At 39.2% G+C, this 26,543-nt stretch overlaps 1 protein-coding gene across 1 annotated transcript in view; it reads left to right on the forward strand.

The window, feature by feature from the left end:
- The window catches only part of LOC122749431 (EGF-like and EMI domain-containing protein 1), an 808,768-nt gene that overhangs the window by 545,822 nt on the left and 236,403 nt on the right, over positions 1-26,543 (forward strand). Inside the window, exon 6 of the mRNA XM_043995804.1 lies at positions 15,259-15,381. Coding sequence (XP_043851739.1) covers positions 15,259-15,381 — 123 coding nt within the window. The remainder of the gene's footprint in view (positions 1-15,258; positions 15,382-26,543) is intronic.

Below are 26,543 nucleotides of genomic sequence, written 5' to 3' on the forward strand. Positions count from 1 at the left end.
TCTGAAAAGGAAGGCAAAAGAAGATGGAGAGGACTTCCTGGGGCAAAGGGTGGGAGGGTAGACTTTGAGTTGAATCTTAAAGAAAGACAAGGAAATTAAGAGGAGGGGGTGATGGGACAGAGCATTCCAGGAATGGGGACCAACCAGTGCAAAGGCACAGACATGGGACATAGGAGTGACATCTTCAAAGAGCTTCCAGTAGACCACTGCAGCTAGATCATAGGGTGTGTGGAGGGGTTTAAGGAATAAGATAACTGAAAAGTAGGTAAAGGAAGGCTGTGTTATACCCGAAGGAGAGGGCACTGGGACCACAGAAATATTTCATCTCTAAAAAAATACAAGACACTTTCTCTGAAGCTTGCCTCTCCCTTTTACTGGAGATCTACAAGCAAAATATTGATGGCCACTTGTAGTGTACACTCTAGAAGGGATTCTTATTCAGTTATGGATTGGCCTGACTAGCCATGGAGGCCTCTTTCAGCCCTACAATTCTGGGATTATTTCAGGGATTTGTCATTCTATCATTGTGAATACTCTTTCCATGCCTTCATTGACAGTGTTTTCCAATTAAAAAAAATGACCTGGTGGTCCATTCTCTGGTGACAAGTCTCTCTTAATTTAACTAGGATTCCTAGTTAAATTCCTAGTCAATTCCTCAGACTACTGATGTGTCTAAGGCCTTTCCATCTTGGTATGTCCTGTAAAAATGTGTGCTTTGCTGGCATTGCCTTCTAGAAGCCAGAGTCATTTGGAGTTATAAAGTATGGCTTTAGCAGAGGCCTTGATGCAATGCAGTAAGCTAAGTGTGCACATTTAACTCTGACCCCCACCTTGCTGTACCAACGTTATGGTGATGGTCTCCTAATCTGCAGACTCATAGAGCTTACTTTCTCTGAGGAATTGGATTGTTTTGTGTGTGCATTTTTTTAGACATTAGAACTCTGGTATTGAATAGCTCAGGGGTATCCTTTCAATTCCCTAAGCAAACATCATAGGTATTCTTGGAACCTTGAGAAAGAAATATGGTTGCAAATGTATCGTGGAAAATCTGGATGTAATTGGCCACAGAGCATAAAAGCTGCAAGGCCTCTTCACCTCCTGCTTTGGAAGATCACAGGAGAAATACCTGTTACCTAAAAGACACTCCAGCCTCCCCAGTTCTCTAGTTTACCATTGTCTGGGCCTTGAATAGTCCCAAGGCTTTGGTGAAGGATTTATTTACCACATCAGATCTTGCCAGTAGTTAAAATGTTTCATCTTGAAGGTGCTACATTGTATCATAATGCTCAACCTGAGCTTGAATGTGACTGAACTAGTGTTCACTGACACTGTACATTTAAAGCTGGATGGGAATTTGTATGTTCCCAAAGTCAAGTCCTGAATTTTACACTGAGGGGCAAAAGGGTTAAATGGCTTGCCTAAAATCATATGAATAGCAAAGCACTGGACTTAGATGCAGAAGACAGCTGAGTGTGTGTCCTGCCTCTGACACTTCCTAGTGGCAGTTCTTCAGAGAGTCCCTGAACCTTTCCAAGTCTCAGCGTCCACATCTATAAAATTACCCTAGTAATAGAATACAAGGATGCTATGAAGATTGAAAAAAAATAAAGCCCAGAAAATGTTCTGCAAGCCTTAAAATGCTAGATAAATAGTGATTATTAATGATATCGTTATTGTTATGAATATTTATCCCAGCCAAGAATTAAACCCAGTCCCTGAAAGCAAATTCAGTATTCATTCCACTATATTATAGCTGCCTTTATAGCACTTTATTTAAAAGGAAATTAAGTCAGCATTTAGGTGCTAGTTCCCAAACAAGTTAGCTGAGACCAGAAAGAAACCAGCCCATGGAGCCAAGGAGGGAGAGCCTTCCAGGCATGGGAGGGAAGTAGTGATAAGACACTGAGTTGGGAAATGGAGCAGTGTGTGGGAGGTAGAGAAACAAAGTCTACAGGCATATCATAGAGGAAGTGGAGGGCAGAAAAGTTTAGCCATGCAAGTAGGAAGAGGCTATATTATTAAGAGCTTTCCAAGGAAAATTGAAGGATTAATACTCCACTTTGGAGGTAACAGTGTTACCTGCAATAAACTAGAGTGTATTGAGTGGAGGAGTGGCAATGTGTTTGCAATGACTTTTCTTGTCATCCTTGACACTTAGGATGGTGTGATGTTCCACATGTAACAGGCCTTTAATAAATCATGAATGTTTGAATGAATTAATGAACTCCAAATTAGAGGAAAGTGTGCTGCCCTATCTTTAAGCAAACATTGACTGGAACTTCATTTCCACATTGCTCTGCCTCCTTTAAAAGGGGTCAGATTTTAGCTATGGGAATTCCAGAATATCTACCTCTGAGTACCCTCTGCCAGAAAAATGAGTACCAGAATCCACTTGGGTTACAAATCCAGGTATCTCTCAAGTAACCTGAAAGCAGCTTGTCACTTTATCCAAAGACATCATGTCCCCATTGAACCTCAGCATTCATTTCCCAAGCCTGGTTCCTACAACTTCTCTGCTCCATCCCCCAAATTATCCCTAATCTCATTTTTGGTTGTTGTTCTGAAGATTAAACTGTGTGACTCACTAGTCAACCATAACCCAGGTGTTTGTATTTCTCCTGTTGTCTGCCTATAGATAGCTTTGAACACAGCTGTAGCAATGCTACCTCTGATTCAAGAACAGATTGTTAAATTAACAGGTTGAACATATATACCTGGAAATTTGGCAAACACTATAAATGAGGGCTTGGTTTATTGGCTTATTTTGATTATCCAGACTTAATAAAGTGATGGATAAAATGTGAATAATACAGATTATTGTGTTGTGCATACATCTTTGCTGTCCATCCCCCCCCCCAAAAAAAAAGGCTGATTGTTAAACATTTACTAGCCTGGCACATAGTAAACACTACTGCCTCCACCCCTGTGGCCTCTTCCTCTGATTGATTCCTCTGAGATTTGCCATTTGAAGGAGTTCACTGAAGCTATCTATGCCTTCATTACTCCACAGGATGTACCTTGTGACTCTCTGGACTTTCACTACAATGTCCCAACATGGATACTCCCTAAAAGAGCAACCAGAATTACCATGCTAACCAGAGTAACCACTTTGACCTAGTTTCTCCATTCACTGTACATAAATAATAACTAGCATTTATTTACCATGCCATTTTCTGTGTGATACAATGGTTCATATCTTTAGACATATTATAACTTCTGTCATAAGGTACATTCAATCACAACACAAAACTATTTCAGGTCAGCCTTCGTATAGTATATAGCATGTAGCATGGTCCTAAACCCAGAACAAAGAGATACCATATTGCAAAAAAATACTGTAACACTAACATACCATGGCCTTTAGGGATGTTATAACTGGAATGACACTTTTCTAGGAGTTCACACCTTCTTGTATATTAGAGAATTCACACTGGGAAGAAATCCTGTTGATGTAATGAGTGTGGGAAGCCTTGGTCAGAGCTCACAGCTTATTTGCCATGAGACAACTCTCATTAATACATACTGGTTAAGGGCACTGTGTCAAGGCAGGGAAGATTATTGGTGAGATCAAAGTCTAGACCAGCGGTTTCCAAAGGAATATACTGAGTTGTTGCGAGGTAAGTTTCAAAATTCCTTCCCACCCCCTAGCCTTACATAATCCCCATTTCCTGCATCCAGTGATAGTTTGCTATCTAGTTTTCCTGGCTTGGTCTTTGGAAGGTCAGAACAGCAGTTTTACTAGGGAGGCCCTGTATTCTTCAGTATTCCCCAGGCTGCTACTTGGGAAGTAAAGTCAGAAGAGAGGGAGGGGTAGAAAAGAGGAAAGAAAGGAAAGGAAACCCCTGGGAACCAATAAGAAGAATGAGTTTTCCAGGAATTCTTCTCTCCTGTCATTTAAACATTCATTAGACTGTGATTCTTCAGTGCATGGTATCCTATGCCATGAGGAAAATAAGTTTGGGTAGCTCTGTCCAAATCAGTACATGTGAGCAGCTATTAAGGACATAAGAGTAGTGTGCACAATTAGACAGAGATGCTGAGAATGTGGGACTTCTCCTGTGTCTTGAAAAAAATATCATAGCTTAAGAGTTGAAAGGGAACTGAAAGGACAAATAATCCAAGCTCCTCATTTTGGAAACTAGGAAACTGAAGCGCAGAGATGCTCAGTGATTTAGCCAAAGTCATAGAGGTGGCAAGTGGGAAAGTTAGATTGAAACCCAGGACTCCTGAATTCACCATAGAAATTGACTTCAAGAAGTTGTAGTATGACCTACATGGACTGATGCAGAGTGAAATGTACTGTATACAAAATAACAGCAATATTTTAAGATGACCTGCTGTGAGTGACTTGGTTATTTTCAGCAATGCAATGATCCAAGACAACTGAAGGACTTATGAAAATTACAATCCATCTACAGAGAAAGAATTGATGTTATCTGAAAAGAGATTGAAGCATAATTTTTGGTTAGTTCCTTAATCTGAAATTTTGTTTTTGTCTGTTTTCTTTCACAACCTGCCTAATGTGGAGATGTTTTACATGACTACTCATGTATAACTTATATTGAATTGCTTGAGTTCTTGGGGTGGGTATGGGGAGGGAGGGAAGAAGAAAAGTTGGAACACAAAGTTTTTTTTTAAATCGATGTCAAAATTTGTTTTTATGTGTAATTTGGAAAAATTAAAAATTCTAAATAGAAAAAAGAGGAAGCTTTAGTATGGGCAATGACCACACTCTCATTAAACCAACTCAGCACATGGACTAAACAAGGTAACCAAGGTAAACAAGTCTCAAATTCATTGCTGAGAAAGGAGGACGTCTATCCCCAAACATGTGAGGACTTTAGTGAGCAGAATGGGCAAATGAGAACAATTTATTACAATAGCCATGAAGGCAGTATAAGCAGGCATTATAGAGTGCTTAGACCTTGGTCAGACATCAGAAGTTACCAAGGTTATCCACTGCATTCTGGTCAACTCCAGTCAGCTTGACTTTTGTCTTGCCACTAGTCTTCTATGATTCTATGTTGTATAATTCTGTCTTATATAACTCCAATTCACACACAAGTCAAGACATCTCCCTATTGTATCATTGTTCCCCTTTAAAAGCAAAGGACATGGGGGTAGCTAGGTGGCACAGTAGATAGAGCACTGGTCCTGAATTCAGAAGGACCTGAGTTCAAAGCTGACCTCAGACACTTGACACTTACTAGCTATGTGACCCTGGGCAAGTCACTTAACCCTCATTGCCTCGCAAGAAACAAAAACAAAAACAAACAGGAACAAAGGACGTTGGGGCATCTAGGTGGCATATTGGATGAAACACCAGCCCTGTAGTCAGGAGGACCTCAGATGCTTGACATTAGCTGTGTGACCCTGGGCAAGTCACTTAACCCTCATTATCCCCCCCAGAAAAACAATAATAATAATAATAAAAGAAAGAACAGCGCATTTCAGAAGAGCATAGGCTCCCAGGGCAAGTAAGCCAATCTACAGGAAAGAGGAAGGAAACTTGAAGGAAAGACAGGAAGCAGCATCTACAAGGCAAGGCAAACTCCCACTGTCACATTGACCCCCATCTCTCCTTGGACCTTGATGGAGATATTCCAGAACACTGAGCCCAAAAGAGTTGGAAATAGCAATGTCCCCACAAACAACAGAACTGCTTCTGGGCTTCAGGGTCCTCATGGTCATCATTAAGGTAGGTAGAAATCATTGTGCAAAAGGTTGCCACCTGATTCATCACCACCACCAACTGCTGACCAGCTGCCACCAATAGATAGATAATCACAAGAATCTTGAGAGTGGCAGAACACAAAGAACAATAGTTTTGCTACTATCCCATCTTTCAAGACCATCTTGTGCAGAAGGGGACAGTCATCTTTACAACTGACACATAGCAAGCAAGCCAAAATGGCTGAAGCAGCAAGGAGCCATGACAGAAAAGGGGAAACATGTGCCAGGCGAGTCCAACCACTGTCAACTTGGCCACCATCACCCTTTAGTCCTCTATGGGGGCATCCCAAGACCCTGAACCCAGGAACCTTTGCAAGAGCAACTCTTCCAGCCTAGTGTCCACAACAAGTTGGCAACTGCTTCCCCAGCTGCTAGATCCACATCTATTTAAGAATGAGAAAAGAAAGTTCTTGTCACCAAAGTCCTTAGTAATGGTTCAGCATTAGAAACTGATATTTTGTCAGTGTAGATAAATTAAAGAAGAGGCATTATCATCTACCCCAAGGACTATGGATTTTCCATCTGACTTGTAACTGACACTTTCCTCATGTGTTACCTCTCCCATTAGAATGTAAGGCTCCACTGCACCACCTAGCTGCCCCTGTGATTTCATTATTATGGGAAACTCTCAGGTAAAGACACTCCCTCTCCCAAAGCCAGTCAGCACCTTCTAAAATGTATAGTCTTAGAAAGCTTTAAGCCACTTGCCTAGTGTGTGTCAGCTAGGATGTCTCAGAACTGGAACTTGAACCCTTTTGTGGTACCAAGGACATCTCCCTATCCATTATCAGATGATGTTTCCGGGAGTTAGAGAACCTAAGTTCAAACCCTCCCTCTGACACTTTACTGTCTATGTACAACCAAATTGTGCCTCAGTTTCTACAGGTATAAAATGGGCAAGTGACTTGCCCATAGTCTCTAAGGTCATTTCTGGTTCTAGTTTGATGATTCTATGAGCTTGATCAAGGGACTTGACTTCCTTTAGGGCAGAATTTTCTCATCTGTAAAGGGGGATATCTGGATCAGAAAACCTCAAAGGATATTTCCAGGCCTCAATCAATATCCTCTGATTCCATCAGAAGGGGTCCATCTTCTTCTTCTTCTTCTTTTTTTTTTTTTGAAGTATTTTTTTTATGAGGCAATTGGGGTTAAGTGACTTGCCCAGGGTCACACAGCTAGTAAGTGTTAAGTGTCAGAGGCTGGATTTGAACTCAGGTACTCCTGAATCCAGGGCCAGTGCCCTATCCACTGTACCATCTAGCTGCCCCAGTCTATCTTCTTTTAATCAGTGTAGTGAGGGTGGCGAAGGCTGAGAAGTAGAGAACAGTGTTTCTTCCTTCAAATCACAGCATTGTTTTATAATGAAGAGGATTAGATTAAAAGTCAGAAGGCCTGAGTTCCAATCCCAGTTCTGTTTCTTGCTACCTGTGAGACCAGTTGGTATAGTGCATAGTCTTTTGATCAATAAGACATAGGTTGAAAGCCCAGCTCAGACACTGAGTTGCTAAGTGACCTTAAGCAAGTTGCTCAACCTGTCTACCTCAGTTTCCTTGTTTGTAAAATTGGGATAAAATAATATGTACTTCATCAAAGTTGTGAAAATTAAAAAAGATAATAGATGTAAAGTATTTTTGCAGATCTTGAAATGTTACATAAAAGTTAGCTATTGTTGTAGCTGCTGTTGTGGTGGTTAGTTTCCTTGTCTATTAAATGAGGAATTTGGAGGCTGATTCCAACTGTGAATTCTATGATATTCTCACAAAATTGCCAGATCAGGACTTCCCATTGCCCTTAAAATAGGGGAGAGCCCCTAGGGTGGTCATGCTGTGCTCTCAAAGCTTAAAAGAAAAAGAATTGACCTGAAATACAGTCTCACTCTCTACCAAGGGTTGTGCTAGAGCAAAATTGTGTTTACCCCCTGTGTGCCATCCCAGGGAGAAAAGCAGCTGACCTTTTGAGCATTTTGCTCCTGTCAAGTGATGCGGTATTGAATTACCCAGCTCACAATGTCCCCAACCATTGTGTTGTGATTGGATTCTTCCCTGTGGCACAAGCTTTTGATACATACAGTGAGCTCTCTCTGGCCTCACTCTCCCAAAGGAGGCCTGCTTGCTGCTCCCCTGCTCAGGGCTCCACAAGTACTTTGAGAGGTTTGGGAGCGATCCATCTCCAGTGCCTTGGCTTGAGTCCTCACCTCTATACCCCATCTCCCTAATGTTAGATACTTACTTATTATCAATTAGCATGTTTACTTCAAAGATATAAGCAAGAATCAAAGTACAAACATTTTCCCCTAACATCTTAGGGGCACACTCAACTCTGTACCATGTTGCTCCCTGAGGTGAATAGGTTGCTTCTTAGTTGACTTTCTAAATAGCATTGGTCCTACTAAAATTGCATGCAAATGTGACATGACTGTTGCAGGAATCCATCTCTCAGCTACTGTTGACTGTGTCCCAAAGGTTTGCTCCTTGGGGTAAGAGTACTGAGCTGGCTCCAACCCTATGACCTTTAACTATCCAATTCCTGGAGACCCACTCCCCACAGGTCAGGGCCTTCAGATTGATCTCCTTTGACTAGAAGGAAAGGGACTAGGGAGGAGGCAAGACTGGCAAGCAAACTCTGTTTTTGTGAGGCTACATGACCTCAGAGTCCAGGGAGATGGCTCAGGCCTCTCTCTTTAAAGTGTTATCTATCACTGGACTGTAGAACAAAGGAACCAAACTATCAGAGCAGAACCTAAGGGAAAATGTTTGAGAAGCCAATCAAAGAGTCTCCTATTCCCCACCAGGTTAGTTGACCAAAATCAATTACAAAGTGTCTACACACGTCCCAGTTTCTTGAAGATATTTACAATACAAATCATAGCAATGCTCAGAAGCACCTAATAGCCTCTTCCACATATAGAGACTCCTGCTGAGGTTCTCTGAGGGTGTGTCATACATCCAAAAGTGATGTTCTGATTGCTTAGAAAATAATAAAATGACATTATCAAATTTTCAGTGTGAGCATTTACACACTGGAAATCAGCAAATGCTACTGATGAGGACTTAATTTATTGTTTTGCTTGGTGTCTAGATTAAAGAAAATGATGGAAAAATGGAAAGAATGCAAATTAAACTTTTCAAAGGTTCATACATACCTCCCCCACTCAGAGAGCCAGTTGTTAAATATTTACCAGTGTATGTCTGATGATAACTGTCTCCTAATATCTCAGTAAATTTTCAAATATTTCTGATTCTATATCTACAACATCTCTCACATTTTCTCCTCATATCTACTTATACAACGAGCACTCTTCCTACTTCAGACAATCATCTCTTGCCTAACCTGTTGCAAGATATTTATAATTAGACTCAGGGGGCAATTCATTTAGATCTGGAGGAAATCTTAGAAATTATCTGCTCCAACCCTTCTTTTGCAATCCCAACAACTACTTTTGTTTTTTGTTTTGTTTGTTTGTTTGTTTGTTTTTGGTGAGGCAGTTGGGGTCGAGTGACTTGCCCAGGGTCACACAGCTAGTAAGTGTCAAGTGTCTGAGGCTGGATTTGAACTCAGGTCCTCCTGAATCCAGGGCCGGTACTCTATCCACTGCACCACCTATCTGCCCCTCCAACAACTACTTTTATATTCTTCTTACCAAGAGGACCCAGGTCAGTCCCTGAGGCAAAGGTAACTAAAAATTCCCCAGGTCTGCTCCATGGATTCTTTGTTCACAACAATCCCAATCTGCAGTTGCATTACAAGTGCAGGGCAAGGAGGAAGCTTCTCCCTCAAGTTTACTGATAAGAACTACAGGACTTTTGCCTTTTTTTGTATCCCCAGAATTTAACAATGTGTCTGGCACATAGTAGGCTCTTGATAAATGTTAATATGAATGAATGAAGCTATGGATATTAATGCTGTCCTAACCTGATGTTGAAAGGGAAGAAAGGGAGTTTACATAGTAAGGTCCTGATTTTAAATTGCAACCATGACTAGCCTCATTTAGGTAGTAAATAAAAGCCCCAGATTTGGAGTCAAGAAGATCTAAATTCAAACCCTACCTCAGGTACTTAATAGGTGTGTGACTGAGCAAATCACATGTCTTATCTCAGACTCACCTTCTTTCTTTATCTGTAAATGGGATTAATAAAATACCTATTTCACAGAATTGCTGTAAGGATGAGATGAGATAATTTATGTAAAGTGTTTTGCACACTTTAAAAAGCTATGTTAATGCTAGCTCTTATGGCTAGGGTAGGGAGAAGGAGGCTTCATTTCAAGGGTTAAGGCAGAGGTAAATCAACAGTGGGGTCCAACACAACCTTCCCCTGCCCATTTGAAAATGTTCTTCAAGCCCTTTGGCTGTCGGGACCTCCCCAGTTTCTAAAACCTTCCCTGAGATATGTGCAAATATGTCTGTAGTCTGATGATCAAAGGAAAGCACCCAGGACCCAAATCCTTTCTGTTCAGGAAACGGGTTGATGAAGACAGGGCATTAAAAGACAAATAAGAGAATAATTTAGCTAACTCAAGTTCCACAGGTAAATGGTCACACAATCTAAGCAAAAATAATAACTAGCAATTCAGGTGGTTTGGAAGCTGGAGTGGGCTTATTGTTGTCTCAGTGGGCATTCATGTGCAAAGTATGGGGATAATAACTTGCATTTTCTTAAACTATTATGCTCCTTGACCATCTGGGGGAGAGCAGCTAGGATAAATAGAGCAAAAACATTAGGGGGGGGGGAGAATTTTGTTTTAAAGAAAAGAAAAATAAAAAAGCTAGCATAGTTGGTCCTGCCTGCTGCTACCTTAGAACCACCAGGATAATGAGGTGGGGGCAGGGAGTTGGGTCCTAATTATTGTGTCTTTGCTCACAGTATTGACTGTTTGCCACAGTTCTGAGGATAGGAGTTGTTGAGCATCTCCCATGGAAATATAATACAGAAAAATTTTGGAGTTCCAACATTTTGCCAAATTTTGCCAAAAATTTTCCCCAAATTTTACCACTTTCCTCTCATGGAGCATTTTTTATAATTATACTTTATGTAATATTGATATTTCTTGTTCTTAACTTAGTTGGGCAGAATTGTAAAAGGGGAAAAGTATATTTATGACAGCAAACAAATAAGTGCCTAACATCCCAGCAATTGAGCTTACTTCACCCCTCTATAGGGGGGATTCTGTTAGAGCAAGGACCGATGTTCTCTACCTTTCTTAAAGCATCAGGCAATTTTCTGTCATAGGTCATTCCCCCAAAGTTCTAATTTTCATTTCCTTGTTGACATTTGCGGGAAACGGAGCTAAGTGAAAGTTGGTGGAGTTTCAGAGCATGTGTGAGTGGGCCGAATTTTTAGAAATTCTTCACAAATACAATTTCTTTAGTCTCTCTGTCTTAGTTTCTTGTTTTCTTAAATACTTTGGGCAGACATGTTCTAGGGGACACAAATGCTTCAGTGTGCTGGAAAGACCAGGCAAGTGCATTCAAAACAGTTGTATTTTTTGACACAGTCTTTGTCATTCAACAGAGAATGAAGGTTCTATAAGCTGTGTTGAGAGTGCCTAAACAATAACAAAATAATGGATGGATTCAGTCAATTCGGTGGGAAAAAGGGAAGGCTTTTTGAATCAATTATTTCTGCTTATTTCAACCAAACAACCATTAGATTGATTGAATTAAATTAAATTAAAATTTTTGTTTGTTTTTGCTCTTGCTTTTGTACTATTGTTTAATTGAGTCTGTCTTCACCTGCCCCACAATATGTATGAGTCTATATATAATATTTATAGATGTACATATGATCATATGAAGCAACTGTATGTATACACACATACATATATATTTAGAAAAGAATATGATAGTAGCTGAAATAATACTTTAAGGCTTGCAAAGTGCTTAACTCATTTTATCCTCACAATAACACTGACATGTAGGTGCTATAATAATCTCCATTTTACAAATGTGGAAATTGAAATAAAGAACAGTTTCGTGACTCACCCAAGGTCACACAACTAGTAGGTGTCTGAAGCCAGAGTCAAACCCAAGTCTTTCTGACTCCAGCGGCTGTCTTCCATTCATAGTCACCTAGATGCCTAAGAGAAAGAAGGGATGGCAGTGAGTAATTGAGGGGGACAAAGGGAGAGAGCATGACACATGGACTAGAGACCCCAGGCTTGGAGTCAGTAAATCTTTGAATTCAGGTCCTAACTATTATATATTTTGGCTATGTCATCTTGGATAAGTTACCAGATTTCATAGTGTACCAAGGCAGCTTGCAAAGACTATAAGTTGCAAAGCAGTTTTTGATCTGCATTGATTCAGGGAATTTCCTAACTAGAATGAAATCAGAGGAATAAAATATGTGTGTACCATATGGGGGCATGTACACATATGTGATTTCATCTTTTAGAAGACCTCCATGTGTGGAAACTCCCTCCACTGATGCAGACATGCAGATTGGCAATCTCTCCTCTCCTTGAGGTGCCTAAGGGCATTGAGCTGCCCTACTGCACTACACCAGACAGTACATTTGCTCCCCTGGTGGTTAAAATACCTTAAATTCTCACTTCCTTGCACTAATTAAAAATAGAAGTTTATCAAAAGTTAATTCAGTTCCTGTTCTATGAGAAGTACCATGCTAAGCTCTAGTTGAGTATCCATAGACAAAATCAAAATAACCTTTGCCCTTGAGGAGTTTAAACACTACTTGGAGAGGGTGGATGTCCACTAGTAAGTGAATGCAAACCAATTGGAGGAGGGAGGATGAAAGCACTGAACATGCGTGGGAGACTTAGGAAAAGGGTCTAGAAGAAGGGGGCACATGAGCTTACATGGGAGATTCTCAGAGGCAGAGGTGAAGAAGGAAGAACTGCAGGCCATGTTCGAGGGACAATCTGTGCCTAGGCACCAGATTCAGAGAATAGCCACAGGCCCGTTGCACTGAAACAATGATTAAACCAAGAGGAGTATCATTAAATAAATCTGAAAAGGTAAGCGTGGAAGCCAGATTGGGAATGACTTCAAATGGGGGGAGAGAGGGGGTGTAGGCCTTGTTCCCCTTTATCCTAAAGCCAAGAAAAAGCCCCTGCAGATTTCGAAGCAATGGGATGCAGTTTTCAGACCTGTGCCTCAGGAAGCATATTTGGGCCACCATATGACGGATTTTTATGAAGAAAGAAATAAAATAGGAAGACCAATTAGGAAGCTACTATAATAGTCCAGGCAAGAGGGGATGGGGGCCTGAAGTGAAGTACTAACTATGTGAATAGAGAAAAGGAGATGAATTTAAGAAATGTTTTGGAAGTTGAAAGGATACTTGGTAACCAACTGGATAATGAGTGGTTAGGAAGGGGTAAGTGTCCAGAGTGATTAGTCAAAATATTTCCAATTTATCTTTTGTTGTTGTTGTTTGGCATGGCCCCTAGACTAATCTACATATTGGCTCCTAAACCTATTTGAACTTTCTGTGGTTTTGTTTGCTTTCTCCCCATTCACACCCTACTCCCATTGCTATCACTACCCACAGTGACTTGGAGAGTCCTTGTTCCTCTTTCCTGCCCATTTGAATGAGTCATCTTTCAAATCCCAAGTTATTATCCAACTTCCTAGTGTAGCCATCCTTAATCACCACAAGGCCAAAGTGATTCCTCCCTCCTTTTCTGGTAATGATTGTCTCGACCATCCTTTGGATAGTCAGTCATTGAAAATCATCTATTATGTACATACTGTATTCCAGATTTGCTGCCATCTGTATTGTTAGTTAATGGGGGGGGGGTGTATCATTGAACAACGGACCTCGGGTCAGGGAAACCTGAGTTCAAATTTCATCTCAGATACTTACTGGCTTTGTGGTCCTAGGAAAGTCATTACATTTCTCTCAGCCTTACTATCCTCATCTGCCAAATAGGGAGAAAAATAACACCTATCTCAAGAAGTTGTTGCAAGAGTCCAATGAGGTTAAATGTGAAGCATTTTGCAAACCTTAAAGTGCTTTACTCATTTCTTTGGTATTCACAATGGTGCCAAACTTACAGTATTGTGTTTTTTAAATCAGGTGATGTATTTACTTTGTATATACTTATGTATACCCATGTGGTCTCTTTCTAGAGAGAATGTAAACGCTTCAGTTCTTTTTTTTTTTTTTTTTTGCAAGGCAATGGGGATTAAGTGACTTGCCCAGGGTCACACAGCTAGTGTCAAGTGTCTGAGGCCGGATTAGAACTCAGGTCCTCCTGAATCCAGGGCCAGTGCTCTAACCACTGTGCCACCTAGCTGCTCCCGAGAATGTAAACTCTTTAAGGCCAGAGACTGTTTCATTTTTCCCTTTGTATCTCTAGCAATGGTAGATACCTAAGTGCACATCTAATGCTATTGATTGATTGATTGGATGAATGGATAGATGGATGGATGTCAAGGTCTTTGTGAACTTTAAAGAAATACCGCCTGTTAATATTATTGTCATTATTAGTTAGGATCTCATGCTGATCTTCGGTGATCTTTAATTGAATTATTTCTAACCTGAATGTTATAGAATCACAAGTCTAAATCTGGGAGATGCCTCAAAGGCCATGCTTTTTCCAAATGAGAAAAACAAGTCCCAGAGTGATTAAGTGACTTGCTGGAGATCACTCAGGAAGCAAGCATGAGAGACAGGATTAAAAGTCAGATCCCAATACCACCACCACCCCCAGCTCCAGAGTCAGAGCTATTTCCTCTGTGCCAAATTGCAGAGCATTTATGAAGCTGCTATGATACAGTGGAAAGAGAAGTCACTGGACTACGGGTCATATTCAAATCCTCTCTCTGCTACTGGTTGCTCATGTGACCTTGAGCAAGACACAAAGCCTATTGGGGCCAGAGTGTCCTTATCCCTACAATGAGGGAACTGGGTTAGATGACCTGCAAAAGTCCTTTAAGCTACTAAAAATTCTTGTGATTAGGTCTTCTAGATTGATAAAGGAAATATCAAGGGGGAAATGCATCAGAGATGACAACTCTAAAAACCACACCACTGATTAAAACAAAACAAAACATTGCTTTCTTGTTAAAATCTTAGCTTTATTCAGATTTGTCATTCTCCCTCCCTTACTGGCCACAGTAGCCCATGAGAGGTGCCTCAAGGTCACAATGTTGTCCCTTGTCTTTATTCACAGGATTTGACCAGTGCCTGGTGTTTATCTCCTGGTGTGTGCCAGCTCAGATAGATTAGCTTCTTGTAATTCTTTCCTCCACTTTTCCTTCCCCTGGAGGACACATCTATATCAAGGATCTGTCTAATTACTGAGTAGGTGGAGAATAGAAATTTGTTAGGCAACCCTTGTTCTCACTGTCAGGAGCTTTAAAGAGCTCAATACAGGCTCTATCATCCATCTCTTGTTTACCCCCACATCAAAACAGATCAAAGAAGCAAAGATCGGTGGCCACAAAGACGGTGACTCCCTAGCAGATCACACATGCTGTGGATCAGAGGAATATTGTGCCACTTCTCTGGGACTGACATTGAAATGACATTGTAATCCTGGCCATCTGTCTTCCTTCTCTAGATGTCGATGAATGTGCAGTAGTGAACGGCGGCTGCCAGCAGAGCTGCATTAACACTGAGGGCTCCTTCTACTGTGAATGTGATATGGGATACAGACTCCATGCTGATGGACGCACCTGCATAAGTGAGTAAATATTAGAGCCAGCTTGAAGCCCTTTCCAATGAAAATCGACCTAGCCACGTGGGGGCCCTGGAGGAAGGCTTGCTCTTGAAAAGAAAAGCCTCTATAGAATCCATCAGTACTTCACAAATACAATGCTACTCCTTGGTCTCAAAAATTGTTGGTCTTAAAAAGGCAACAATCTCCATGGGATTTCTAAATGATCTTTTTATTCTTTGAAATTGCTCATCTGAAAGGTATGGCTTGGTCAAAATGGTATTGGATTTTAAAAAATGGTATTGGATTAGAAGCTATTGGAAACCTGGCTAATAGGCTCCAGAATGTGACAGTATCAATATTTCTGTAACTTGTACCTTTCATGATTTGAAGTCAAAGAACCGGGGTTCAGATTCAACCTTTCTACTTACTCCCCATGTGACCATAGGCAAGTCACATTCTCTGGTATGTGATGATGATGATAGCATAACATTAATAATAATGTTACATTAATAATAATAAATATTATAACTTTACACTTATTATCAGTGATCAGCAGCTAAGTTCTCCTTACCCCCAAAACATTTTGGTTCTTTTTTATTTTTAAAGGAGAGCTTTGTACTAGATGACCTCTAGAGTCTCTTCTAGTTCTAAATGCATGACCTTATGAATACAAGGGGCTTATATATCACAAATTTCTACTCTAGAAATTCTCTTCAGTCAATTAACAAAAATGTGTTAGATTTCTACTATGTGTCAGGCACTGTGCTAAGTACTAAGGATACAAAGCAATGGGAAAAAACAGTCTCTGCTTTTAATGAATTCCTATTCTAATGAGACAACATGTAAATAACTAGATACTCATGAGATATACTGAATAGATGGAAGGTAATCTTAGAGGGAAAGGCACTAGCAGCTGAGGGGACCTAGAAAGGACTCCTGCAGAAAGTAGTCCTTGTGTTGAAATGTGAAGGATAGCAGGGGGACCATGATGGGAAGCTCAGAACATATCAGGCTTGGAAGACAATCAGTTCAAAAGCATGGAGATGGAGGATAGAATGTCATGTTGGATAACCACAAGTTTCATCCCTAAAGGTCCCAAACTATGAGGAAACTGAGGCCCTTTCCTACTTCTGGAAACTAGATAAGGCAGGGAATAGTGTTGGACTTGGAGTTCAGATGACCTGAGTTCAAATCATGCATAAGACACATCTGAGCTGTGCAGCTCAGGTCACATCATTGAACTTTTCATGGGCCTTAATTCCTTCACCTGTAAGTGGAGAAAATAATAACATTTCCCTCCCAAAACTGTTTGTGAAGATTAAATTAGATGACATACACAAAGAACTTTGGAAAACTTAAAGCATTAACATGAATGCTGGTTATTAGATTTTTTTCATCTTTGTGAGTTCAAATCCAGCCTTGGAAACTTCCTGACTGTGTGACTCTGGGGAAGACACTTAACCCTTTTTGCCTCAGTTTCCTCATCTATAAAATGAGCTGGAGGAAGAAATATCAAACCATCCCAGTATCTTTGCCTAGAAAACCCCAAGTGGGATCACGAAGAGTTGGACATGACTGAACAATAACTACTACTAGAGTAGTATAATGTCCTATGTACAATGTGCAAAGGAATTACAAAAAAATTGGCTATGCTTCTTCAGATGGTAGAAAGACATATTCAAGTTAGTTTTTTATTCCTTTATTAAGTGTGTTAGAAGAGTGACATTTCAATTTCCTTGATAGGCCCTACATAACTACTTTGAAAGCACACTTAATAAGAATATGTTAGCTGGTCCATTCAGAAAGTGCTTCCTAATGGCTAGGAAGAGACTTTTGGAAATTTTACCAGGCTTACCAATACTTCTTAGTTAGAACTTCAGTCATATTCCAAGGATATTTTGATGCAATGAGGGAGGTTTGAGGGAGAAAAATCCTCCCCCAATCACAACTGCTTTTGAAAAATGAGGCGGGGGACCTTGAGAGACAAATGAACTGTCCTGGGCTATTCCACATCTCACTGGTGAAGCTACAAATAGAAATGAGCCCTCATGCTTAATGCCCTTGATATAATGTCGACTTAGTCCAACTGGGTACTGTGAAGACTGCTTTAGAAAAGGGGTGAAATATAATGTTGAGAAAGTAGAATTTCCCCCTTCTATGGCTGTATTCCTGCACCTTCACCCCAGGGATTTTTCCTGACCTTTTTAGTATATGGCAGTTGTTGATTTGCCAGTGTTAGCATTGTGATTTCTCTCCATCACATAATGATGAAGACCAACAGTGCCAAGTGATGTGCTGTTGATGAAATATTGACCTTGCAGGACAGACCAAGTGAATTGTAGAAGCTCATTCATTCCAGTTCTTGGTCAATTTTTGCTTCTAGTTTTGAGGGAAATTTGTGGAGCAGAGGCTTATAAAGTAGTGGCCCACTGTATTCAGAGGATCATAAATGTAGAGATAAAGGGGACATGATATGTCATCTAATGCAGAGTTCCTATTCTACATATAAGGAAACTCAGGTCTGGAAAAGCTAAATAACTTGGTCAAGGTAACCTAGGTAAATATATAGGATGGTGAGGATTTAAACCCAGATTTCTCACCTCTAAATCCAGGACTCTTCCCACCAAGTCATACATTGATATTTTTAGATCTTTTTTATAAGATACCATAAAAAAAACACTGGATACTAAATATGTAGTTCCTTTTAAAATAATAGACATTTTTGAAAGTCTGTACGTTACTTGGATTTTTTTTTAAGTGAGGCAATTGGGGTTAAGTGACTTGCCCAGGGTCACACAGCTAGTAAGTGTCAAGTGTCTGAGGCCAGATTTGAATTCAGGTACTCCTGACTCCAGGGCCAGTGCTCTATCCACTGCACCATCTAGCTGCCCTGTTACTTGGATATTAATTCATCACAAAAAATTAATAAGCTTCCTCCCACTTTTTCTTCTTCTTCCTCCTCTTCTTCTTCTTCCTCCTCCTCCTCCTTCTATTTTCCATTGCTTTTCTTTTTTTTCTTTTTTTTTTTAGTGAGGCAATCGTGGTTAAGTGACTTGCCCAGGGTCACACAGCTAGTAAGTGTTAAGTGTCAGAGGTCAGATTTGAACTCAGGTACTCCTGAATCCAGGGCCAGTGCTCAATCCACTGCACCACCTAGCTGCCCCCATTGCTTTTCTGCCATAATGGAAAACCTAGTTAATAAATGTACTCACTTGACCATTTGTGTATCCAAGGCACTACATGATGACCTTGTTCAATGGAAAAGTGATCTCTCTGAAACAAATAGCAGAAAGATCTTTCAGGATGATTATTCCACAAAGTGGAGTAAGAGTAAAAAATCAAGTTTTGTTCCCAATTGTTCAAGAGGCCAGGTATCTATTCTGAGTAAAGATAGAAGAGAGAGGAAAGGTCATTTGGTCCTACCTCCTTCCTGACGCACATATCCCCTCTTCAACTTCTCATTGTATGCTTCTAGTGACAGGGAACTCACTTCCTTAAAAGTGTGTGTGTGTGTATGTGTGTGTGTGTGTGTGTGTGTGTGTGTGTGTGTGTGTGTTTCTCATAGTTGTAAAGCTCATGGCATTATGCCTACATTTTTCTGTCCCCTATCTGGGGCCAAGCAAAATAAACCAAATCCATCTTTTCAATGGCATTATCTCAAGAGGAGGTCCACATACTCTTGGAGGAAAATTCTGAATACCTGAGATGAAAAGTGCGCAATCAAGATGATAAAATAGTGGTGCTGATCTAACACCAACACTAATACCTTCATAAAAGTGTGCCCCGCATGCTTTATTGTGGTATGAGGGATTCTATGCCTTCTTAGATAGTTTTTGTCAGCAGATATGCCTGAAATGAGTTGAAGTCACTATGATGTAGTCAACCTTGGTAAGAATTTCTCACAACTTAGCTAGACTGACACTTGGACCAAAGAAGTGGAATCTATTTTGGGTCCCTGGGTCCAAGCCTTTCAACATAATCAGAATGTGTCCTCAGGTGGCACAGCCTATGAGAATCAGTGGCCCCTTTCTACTGTGATGAAATGTGGCATTAGGACTTTAATGGTGGCACTACCTGTGCCATCTATCTTCCCTTTTATTTATCATCATGATGGCCAATATTGAGTCTACACTTTAGTCTTGCAGAGAGAATTTTGGTGAAGTAAATTAGTGCCCCTTGACAAGATAAAGATATGTAGATATCCTCTTGAGATATCATGTCATGTAGAAGAGATTATGTTTCTTCTGATTGGCCTCAGGAATGGAAAAAAACCTAATGATTAGAGCTATCCCAAAGTGGAGTGTGCAGCTTTGGGAGATTTTAGACTTCACTTCACCAGAGGCCTTCAAGTGATGACTAGATGACCACTTGTCAGCCATGTTGTAAAAAGTGACTAGACTAGACTAGATGGGCTCTGAAGCCTTTCAACTTTGAGATTTGTTTTATTATTTCTTACTTGAGTATCACATCTGGTTTTTTTTGGTTTTTTTTTATTGAGGCAATTGGGGTTAAGTGACTTGCCCAGGGTCACACAGCTAGTAAGTGTTAAGTGTTTGAGGCCGGATTTGAACTCAGGTACTCCTGACTCCAGGGCCGGTGTTCTATCCACTGCGCCACCTAGCTGCCCCCACATCTGTTTTAATATTATGTCCAGTCCTCTGAAGCCAAGCAGAGTAAGCAGAATCCCTCTTTCATGTGGTGCCTTTTGTATATAGTCACAATTCACAAATGGTACACTTACAAGATTTTTTTACATTTTCAAGAGAAGTATGATGATATTCAACATCTCAATGACGTTGTTGTTATTGAGTCATTTTTCAATCATGTCTGACTCTTTGTGACCCCATTTGGGTTTTTCTTGGCAGAGGTACTGGAATGGTTTGTCATTTCCTTCTTCTGCTCATGTTATATATGAGGAAATTGAGGCAAACAAGTTACATGACTTTCCCAGGGTAACACAGCAAATTTCTGAGGCCAGATGCATCTTCCTGACTCCAGAGCCAGCCCTCTGTCCATTGTACCATGAAACTACTGTGATATTCAACATCTCAATGGCACCATAAGAATTACTAGTTCATCAGTTCACAGTCTCAACAGCAGATCATTAAATTACATTCCATTTCATGATGTTCCCTGAATGCTTGAGATATGGTTTTGTTAACTTGTATATTTGGCTATTCCAGTCACTTCTTATACTTTCTCATTTGTGATGTCAAATCTTTATGAAACTTAGGTTTGGGGTGGTTGTGATAAAAATGCAAATATCCCATGAAATTCAATATGAAACATGAAATGAAGGTAATGGTGTCCAATCTGATTCATGGTTTGAGACATTTTGTAGTACCCAGTAGGCACACATATCCCTTTAGTGAGTAATTGTGGCTATTTAATAATTAATATTTAATATTATTTTTCTTTCAATGTCTATTATTTTTCAAATGACTACAAAGCTATTAGGATATAAATACTTGTTAAGTTGTGTGGGCCTAACTACTTAATAAATAAAACTGTTAAGTATTTCTTTTGGCCTGTGGGCACTGGTGGAAAAAATTACTAAGTCACAAAGGGCACCATGTACAGAGAAAGCTTAGTCACTTCTGGAATATGAGGAAAGTAAACAAACCCTTCCCTTACCCCACAGTTCTTCATCTTCAGCAAGACATCAAAAAATGATACCAATATCTAAAACTATGGTTCTGACTCTCTAAAGTCTACCTGTCTTTCAGGGTCAGTTCTGGAATATAGATTTTCTTTTTCATAAGCTTTAGAGATGGAAGAAATCTTCAAGAACTCTGAATACAACTGCTTCATTTTATAGATATAGAAACTGAGGCCTGAGTTGTAAAGCCACTTCCCTGTTGTTAAACAGATTATAAGTGACAGAGCTGGACTTTCAGCATAGGTCTTCTGACTCAAAATTCAGTGTTTTTTCCACTCAGGGCAACAAGATATGCTATAGAATCAGTTTGATATGGCATCCGGAAAGATCTGGCTTCTAACCTTGGGTCCAATGCTTACTACTTTTGTGACACTGGACAAATTATTGCCTGTATAAACCTTACTTTCCTCATCTATAAAATGAGAATAATGATACAAATTGTTGACTGATTCAATGGGCTGTCAGTGAGGAAAGAGCTTTAGAAACATTTACAAAATATTAAAGTGATATTAATTAATAGTGATATTATTACAATTATTGGAAGCTCAAGAAGCCAGTCTCCAAGGATAGGAGACAAGGACAAGCAGACGAGAGACATGTAATGGACAGAAGTAAGGCAAAGCATCGATTTTCTTTTTTTAATATATATATATTTAAATTTTCCCCAATTACATGTTAAAATGATTTTTAAATGTTTTTTTAAGTTTTGAGTTCTAAATTCTATCCCTCTTTCCCTTGCTAAAATGTTAAGCATTCAGATAGGTTGCACATATGCAGTTGTATAAAACATTTCCATTTCATTTTGTACAAAAATATTCAAATAAAAGAAAAAGAATGAAAGAAAGTGAAAAGTAGCATGCTTTAGTCTGTATTCAAACAATATCGGTTCTTTCTCTGGAGGTAGATGTGTTTCAACAGTAGTCCTTTGACATTGTCTTGGATCATTGTATTGCTGGGAATAGTTAAGTCATTCACTGTTCTTCATTGAACAATATTGCTGTTATTGTGTACAATGTTCTCCTGGTTCTGTTCATGTCTCTATTCATCAGTTCATGTATGTCTTTCTAGATTTTTCTGAAATAATCCTGCTTGTCATTTTTATAGCACAATATTATTTCATTACAATCATACCGTGCCTTGGTTAACCACTCCCCAACTGATGAGCATCCCCTGGATTTCAAATTCTTAGCAACCACAAAAAAAAAAACCCAAAACAAAACAAAACAAAACAAAAAAACCCACAAACAGCAAAGCACCTAATTTCAGTGTTGTTCTTCACCCAAGAAATATTATAAGGGGTATTCTCAAGGGAAGTGTGAACAGAAGAGGAGATGACTTGCCCCTTGTCTAAACTCACATAAAGCTTATGACACTTATAATGCACCACCCATTCTATTTTCCTTTTTGTACCAGACTTATCTTTCCTTTTGGACTATATATTTTAAAAGGGCAAAGGCTTTTTTCTCAACTTTCTTTGTATCCTCTATTTTTCCCAACACGATGCACATATAAGTGGACTGAATAAATTACATTAATCAATCTTTTGGGTATAATGAGTATAAAGGCAATCTACCAGAATATTGGGAGTGACATAGATTTGGTAGATTTCATGTGAAAGCAAAAGACTTAAAATGTATTTTCTAGTTAATTAAAGCATACTTAAAAATTAATCTGGAATTGATTATACTATCAAAATGTCTATAATTATACATAGAATGCTTTACAGTGCAAAAAAAATTCTGAATGTAAGTAACCTTTCAAAAGTTCCTAATCTCAGCATTGTTAACACTTTCTTCTAATAAATATGAATGTCTCACATTTATATGTCCTTTTCTCTCAATAGGCCTGGTAGGACGACACATTTTTACACCCCTTCAATTGTTGAGGAAATTGAATCTCAGGAAGATTAAGTGACTGGCCTGATATCACTCCACAGTTAAATGTGAGAGTTAGGATACAAAAGCAAATATTCTAAGCCCAGAGAACATGGTCTGTCCCAGGACACCCCCTTATATCATATTTTTCCACTGAGCTTTTCTAAGAAACAAAATCACTAGGCAGAGGATCACTTTGTTTCCTCCAATATTTCTAGGATTAGAACTCTTGCTCTTATTTTCTGCTATGAAAATCCCAAAAGTTGGATTATTCTGAAAATATCAGTTATCTTTCTTAGAAATTAATTTCATAAACAAATTATATATTTCTTTATGCCTTAAATGATCACTAAATCACAAAAAAGAAATTTAGAATTAGAAAGAACCTAAGTAACAATCTAGCCCAACCCATGCTTTCTACAATATACTCCAAAAGAGGTCATTCTATTCTTTCTCCAATACACATAGGGGCTAATCCACTGCAAACTGCAGCATCCCACAACACTTTTGGACAGTTCCAATGCTTAGGATGTTTTTCTTGACATTAAGTCAAAACTGAATTCTGCAACTTCTACCCATTTCTCTTCATTCTGCCCTCTAGGGCCAAGTAGAACACATCTCAATCCTCTTCCATATGATAGCCCTTCAAATACTTGAAGAGAGTTATCATGACCCTGCTAAGGTGACTCTTTCTTCTTACTTGGAAATATTGGAGCTATTGACAGGAGCAATTGACAGCAGCACATAAATATCCATTGTCATTAGGGAAACCTTTATAGCAGAGGGAAACAAAGTGACTAATCAACTTGAAAAGTCTCATATTTAGCTCTAAAATATATTTCCCAGAATTCCTAAGTTTTACTTATAACTCACTATGATTCAAAAAACCTCCTCTCTCTCACTTCCATTCGTAATAATAACCTTGTAAGACATGTGTTCAGCTCCAAATCTCCATTCATAATCATGTCCTTTGCCTGATATATTTGCTGAGCTTGGCCTTCCCTGAGGGCTGGAATAATTAAATGACAGAAGCTTTTAATGCTTAAACAGTTTTCTTACCTGCCTTTCATGCCTGGAGCACGTATTTTTATTAACATCTGTATTAAAGGATAGTGATAGACATCTACAAAGTAAAGACTCTGATAAACAGCCTTTTAATTATTTTCATCTCAAAAATTCTAGAATTCTTCATTTTCAGTGGCTTGGAAACATATAAAATATGCTTTTATTCAGTGGCCCATTTGATTCTTGCTAAATTAGAAAAGAAAAGGAAATTACTTTGAATCCACAATCCATCTGGTTAAATCTACAATATTCTCATGTGATTAAATGTATAGTGTGTCAGAGTCAAAGGTCATACCCTAATTACTAAAAAAGAGAAGCCAGGTTGTCACAGAGGGATATGAGAGAAGGGCAGCTTGTAAACCTGATGAACTTGGTGAGGTCCTTAATAAACCTGAAGGATTTCGGTGAACTTCCTAAAAGCAGATTTCTGAGAGTGCTGTATTTCATATCATAAAATTATACCTTTTTGTTTAAAGAAAGAAAAAACATCATTTTTACAATCATCAGGATATGAGCTAGAGACATCTATGGAAGGGATTCATGACCTCAATTTCTTGATCAGGGATGCCTAAATGATTTGGTAAGGGTAAAGGGAGAACCTGTCCATGGAATTGAAGAAGTCCCACATAAATTGGATATAAAAGAGGTTAAAGACCTCCTTTGTAACTTCCTTTCAATCACTTGCATTATTTATGCAGCTGAATTAGAGGCAACATCCCTTCCAGATGATGGCTGATGTCTTGAGAACAGCCAGAGCAGGTTATTTTTTTTTTTTAAAGAAAGAAAGAAAACAGTTTAGTTAACAGACTGATGGCGCCACTCATTATGGAACTCATCAGAATCCCAATATTAAATGACTTTGGATGGAGTGTTAAAGTTATACTGTGGCAATTCTAAAAGTGAAATTTCAGGAAGCTATCCTTGAAAATCCAGCAGCTTCCCAGTTTTCATCCTGCCCATAGAGAATTAACCCCAACGAGTCATTAGGCAACCTTTCCAAGCAGCTGCCGGTAAAATCGTTTCAGAAAAGTCTTTAGGAAGCTTCGTTTTTTCTGGCATTCATAGGATCACAGAAGGTGAGATTGAAATGACCTCATCTCTGTTGGTTCAGGAGAGCTCCCTTGAGAATTATTCCTAGGATTTTCTCTAGTCCAGTTTTTAGTATATCAAACAATAGATTTCCATCATACATTTTAAGATCCAAAGGAAGACAAAGTTATGAGCCCATTGTTAGCTCTAAATATTTTTATTTACTTTTTTCTTTTCTCTTTCTAGATGTTTTCATACAGTTAGTAGAACAAAGGCTTCCTCTAGAGACAATAGTACAGTAGAAAGGAGTACTGAATTTGTTTTAGAGGACAAGGGTTTGGCACATTCACCATGCTGTCATTGTTCAGTTGTGTCCAACTCTATGTGACCCCAATGGGGATTTTCAAGGTAATGATAATGAAGTGGTTTACCATTTCCTTCTCCAGCTTATTTTACAGAAGAGGAACTGAGGCAAAAAGGGTTAAGTGACTTCCACAGGGTCACATAGCTAGTAAGTGTCTGAGGCTGGCTTTGAACTCAGTTCTTCCTGACTCCAAGCCCTGTGCTCTATCCACTATGCTGCCTAGCAGCCCTATTCTCCCTGTGCCCTTGGACAAATCATTAAGTGTCAGTCTTCTCTTCTGTAAAATGAGGGGGCTGGACTCAATGGCCTCTAAGATCCTTTGCAACTCCCAAATCCTATGTTGTTTTGTATCCTCAGCTTAGTTTACTCACTAACAGCAGCCATTCATTTTAAAAGGAGCCCAGCAAATGGTGGGTTGTTGGAGCAGAGGTCAGAGTATCTGCCTAAAATGGGCAAGTTTTAATAACATTTCTTTGCTATAGGAGAGAGACAGAACATAAGATAGATAAGATGAAGTTCCTCTTCATCTCTTCTTCATACTATTTCTTGATTTCTTCAAAGGGATCCCTCAGATGCCTACTCCTAAACAGGTCCTGATTCCTCTCTCTCACCCTGACCTAATTATGAGCACTCTTTCCACATTGGAATTTCCTTGAAGGAATACGGTACTACTCTCACTCAATAGAATATTAGCACACTGAGGGCAGGGATTATTTTGCTTTTAGTATTTGTTTGGCAATAAACACAATGAAATTTTAAGAGGGAGAGAGTGTTAATGAGTGATTAAATGAACATAAATTAATGAATTAAATTAAAAAAGGATCTGTTAAACATGATTAAAAACTCTACTGTCACCAGAAATACATGAACGAAAATTATATTTTAATAAACGTTCATTCATTCATTCATTCATTCATTGTCATTCGCTCCCTCTTGAAATTACATCTGGCCATTGTAAATGGAAAGAATGGAAAAAAACAAGCAATGTAAACAGATGTTTCAAAATTATGAAAACTGAGTTTGATCTCAAAAAAGAAGATGAAATGGAATTCTCCTCATCTTTCCTTTGAAGAGGTGGGGCTCCATGGACTGAGAATATTGCATTTAAGATCAGATTTTTTTTTCTATATGTTGCTTGGTTTTGATGTTTGTTTATTTGTTTTGGAGTGGGTTGTTTATTTTTCTCTTTGTCTTA

Source organism: Dromiciops gliroides, chromosome 3 (assembly GCF_019393635.1).
Source record: "Dromiciops gliroides isolate mDroGli1 chromosome 3, mDroGli1.pri, whole genome shotgun sequence".
Classification (NCBI taxonomy): domain Eukaryota; kingdom Metazoa; phylum Chordata; class Mammalia; order Microbiotheria; family Microbiotheriidae; genus Dromiciops; species Dromiciops gliroides.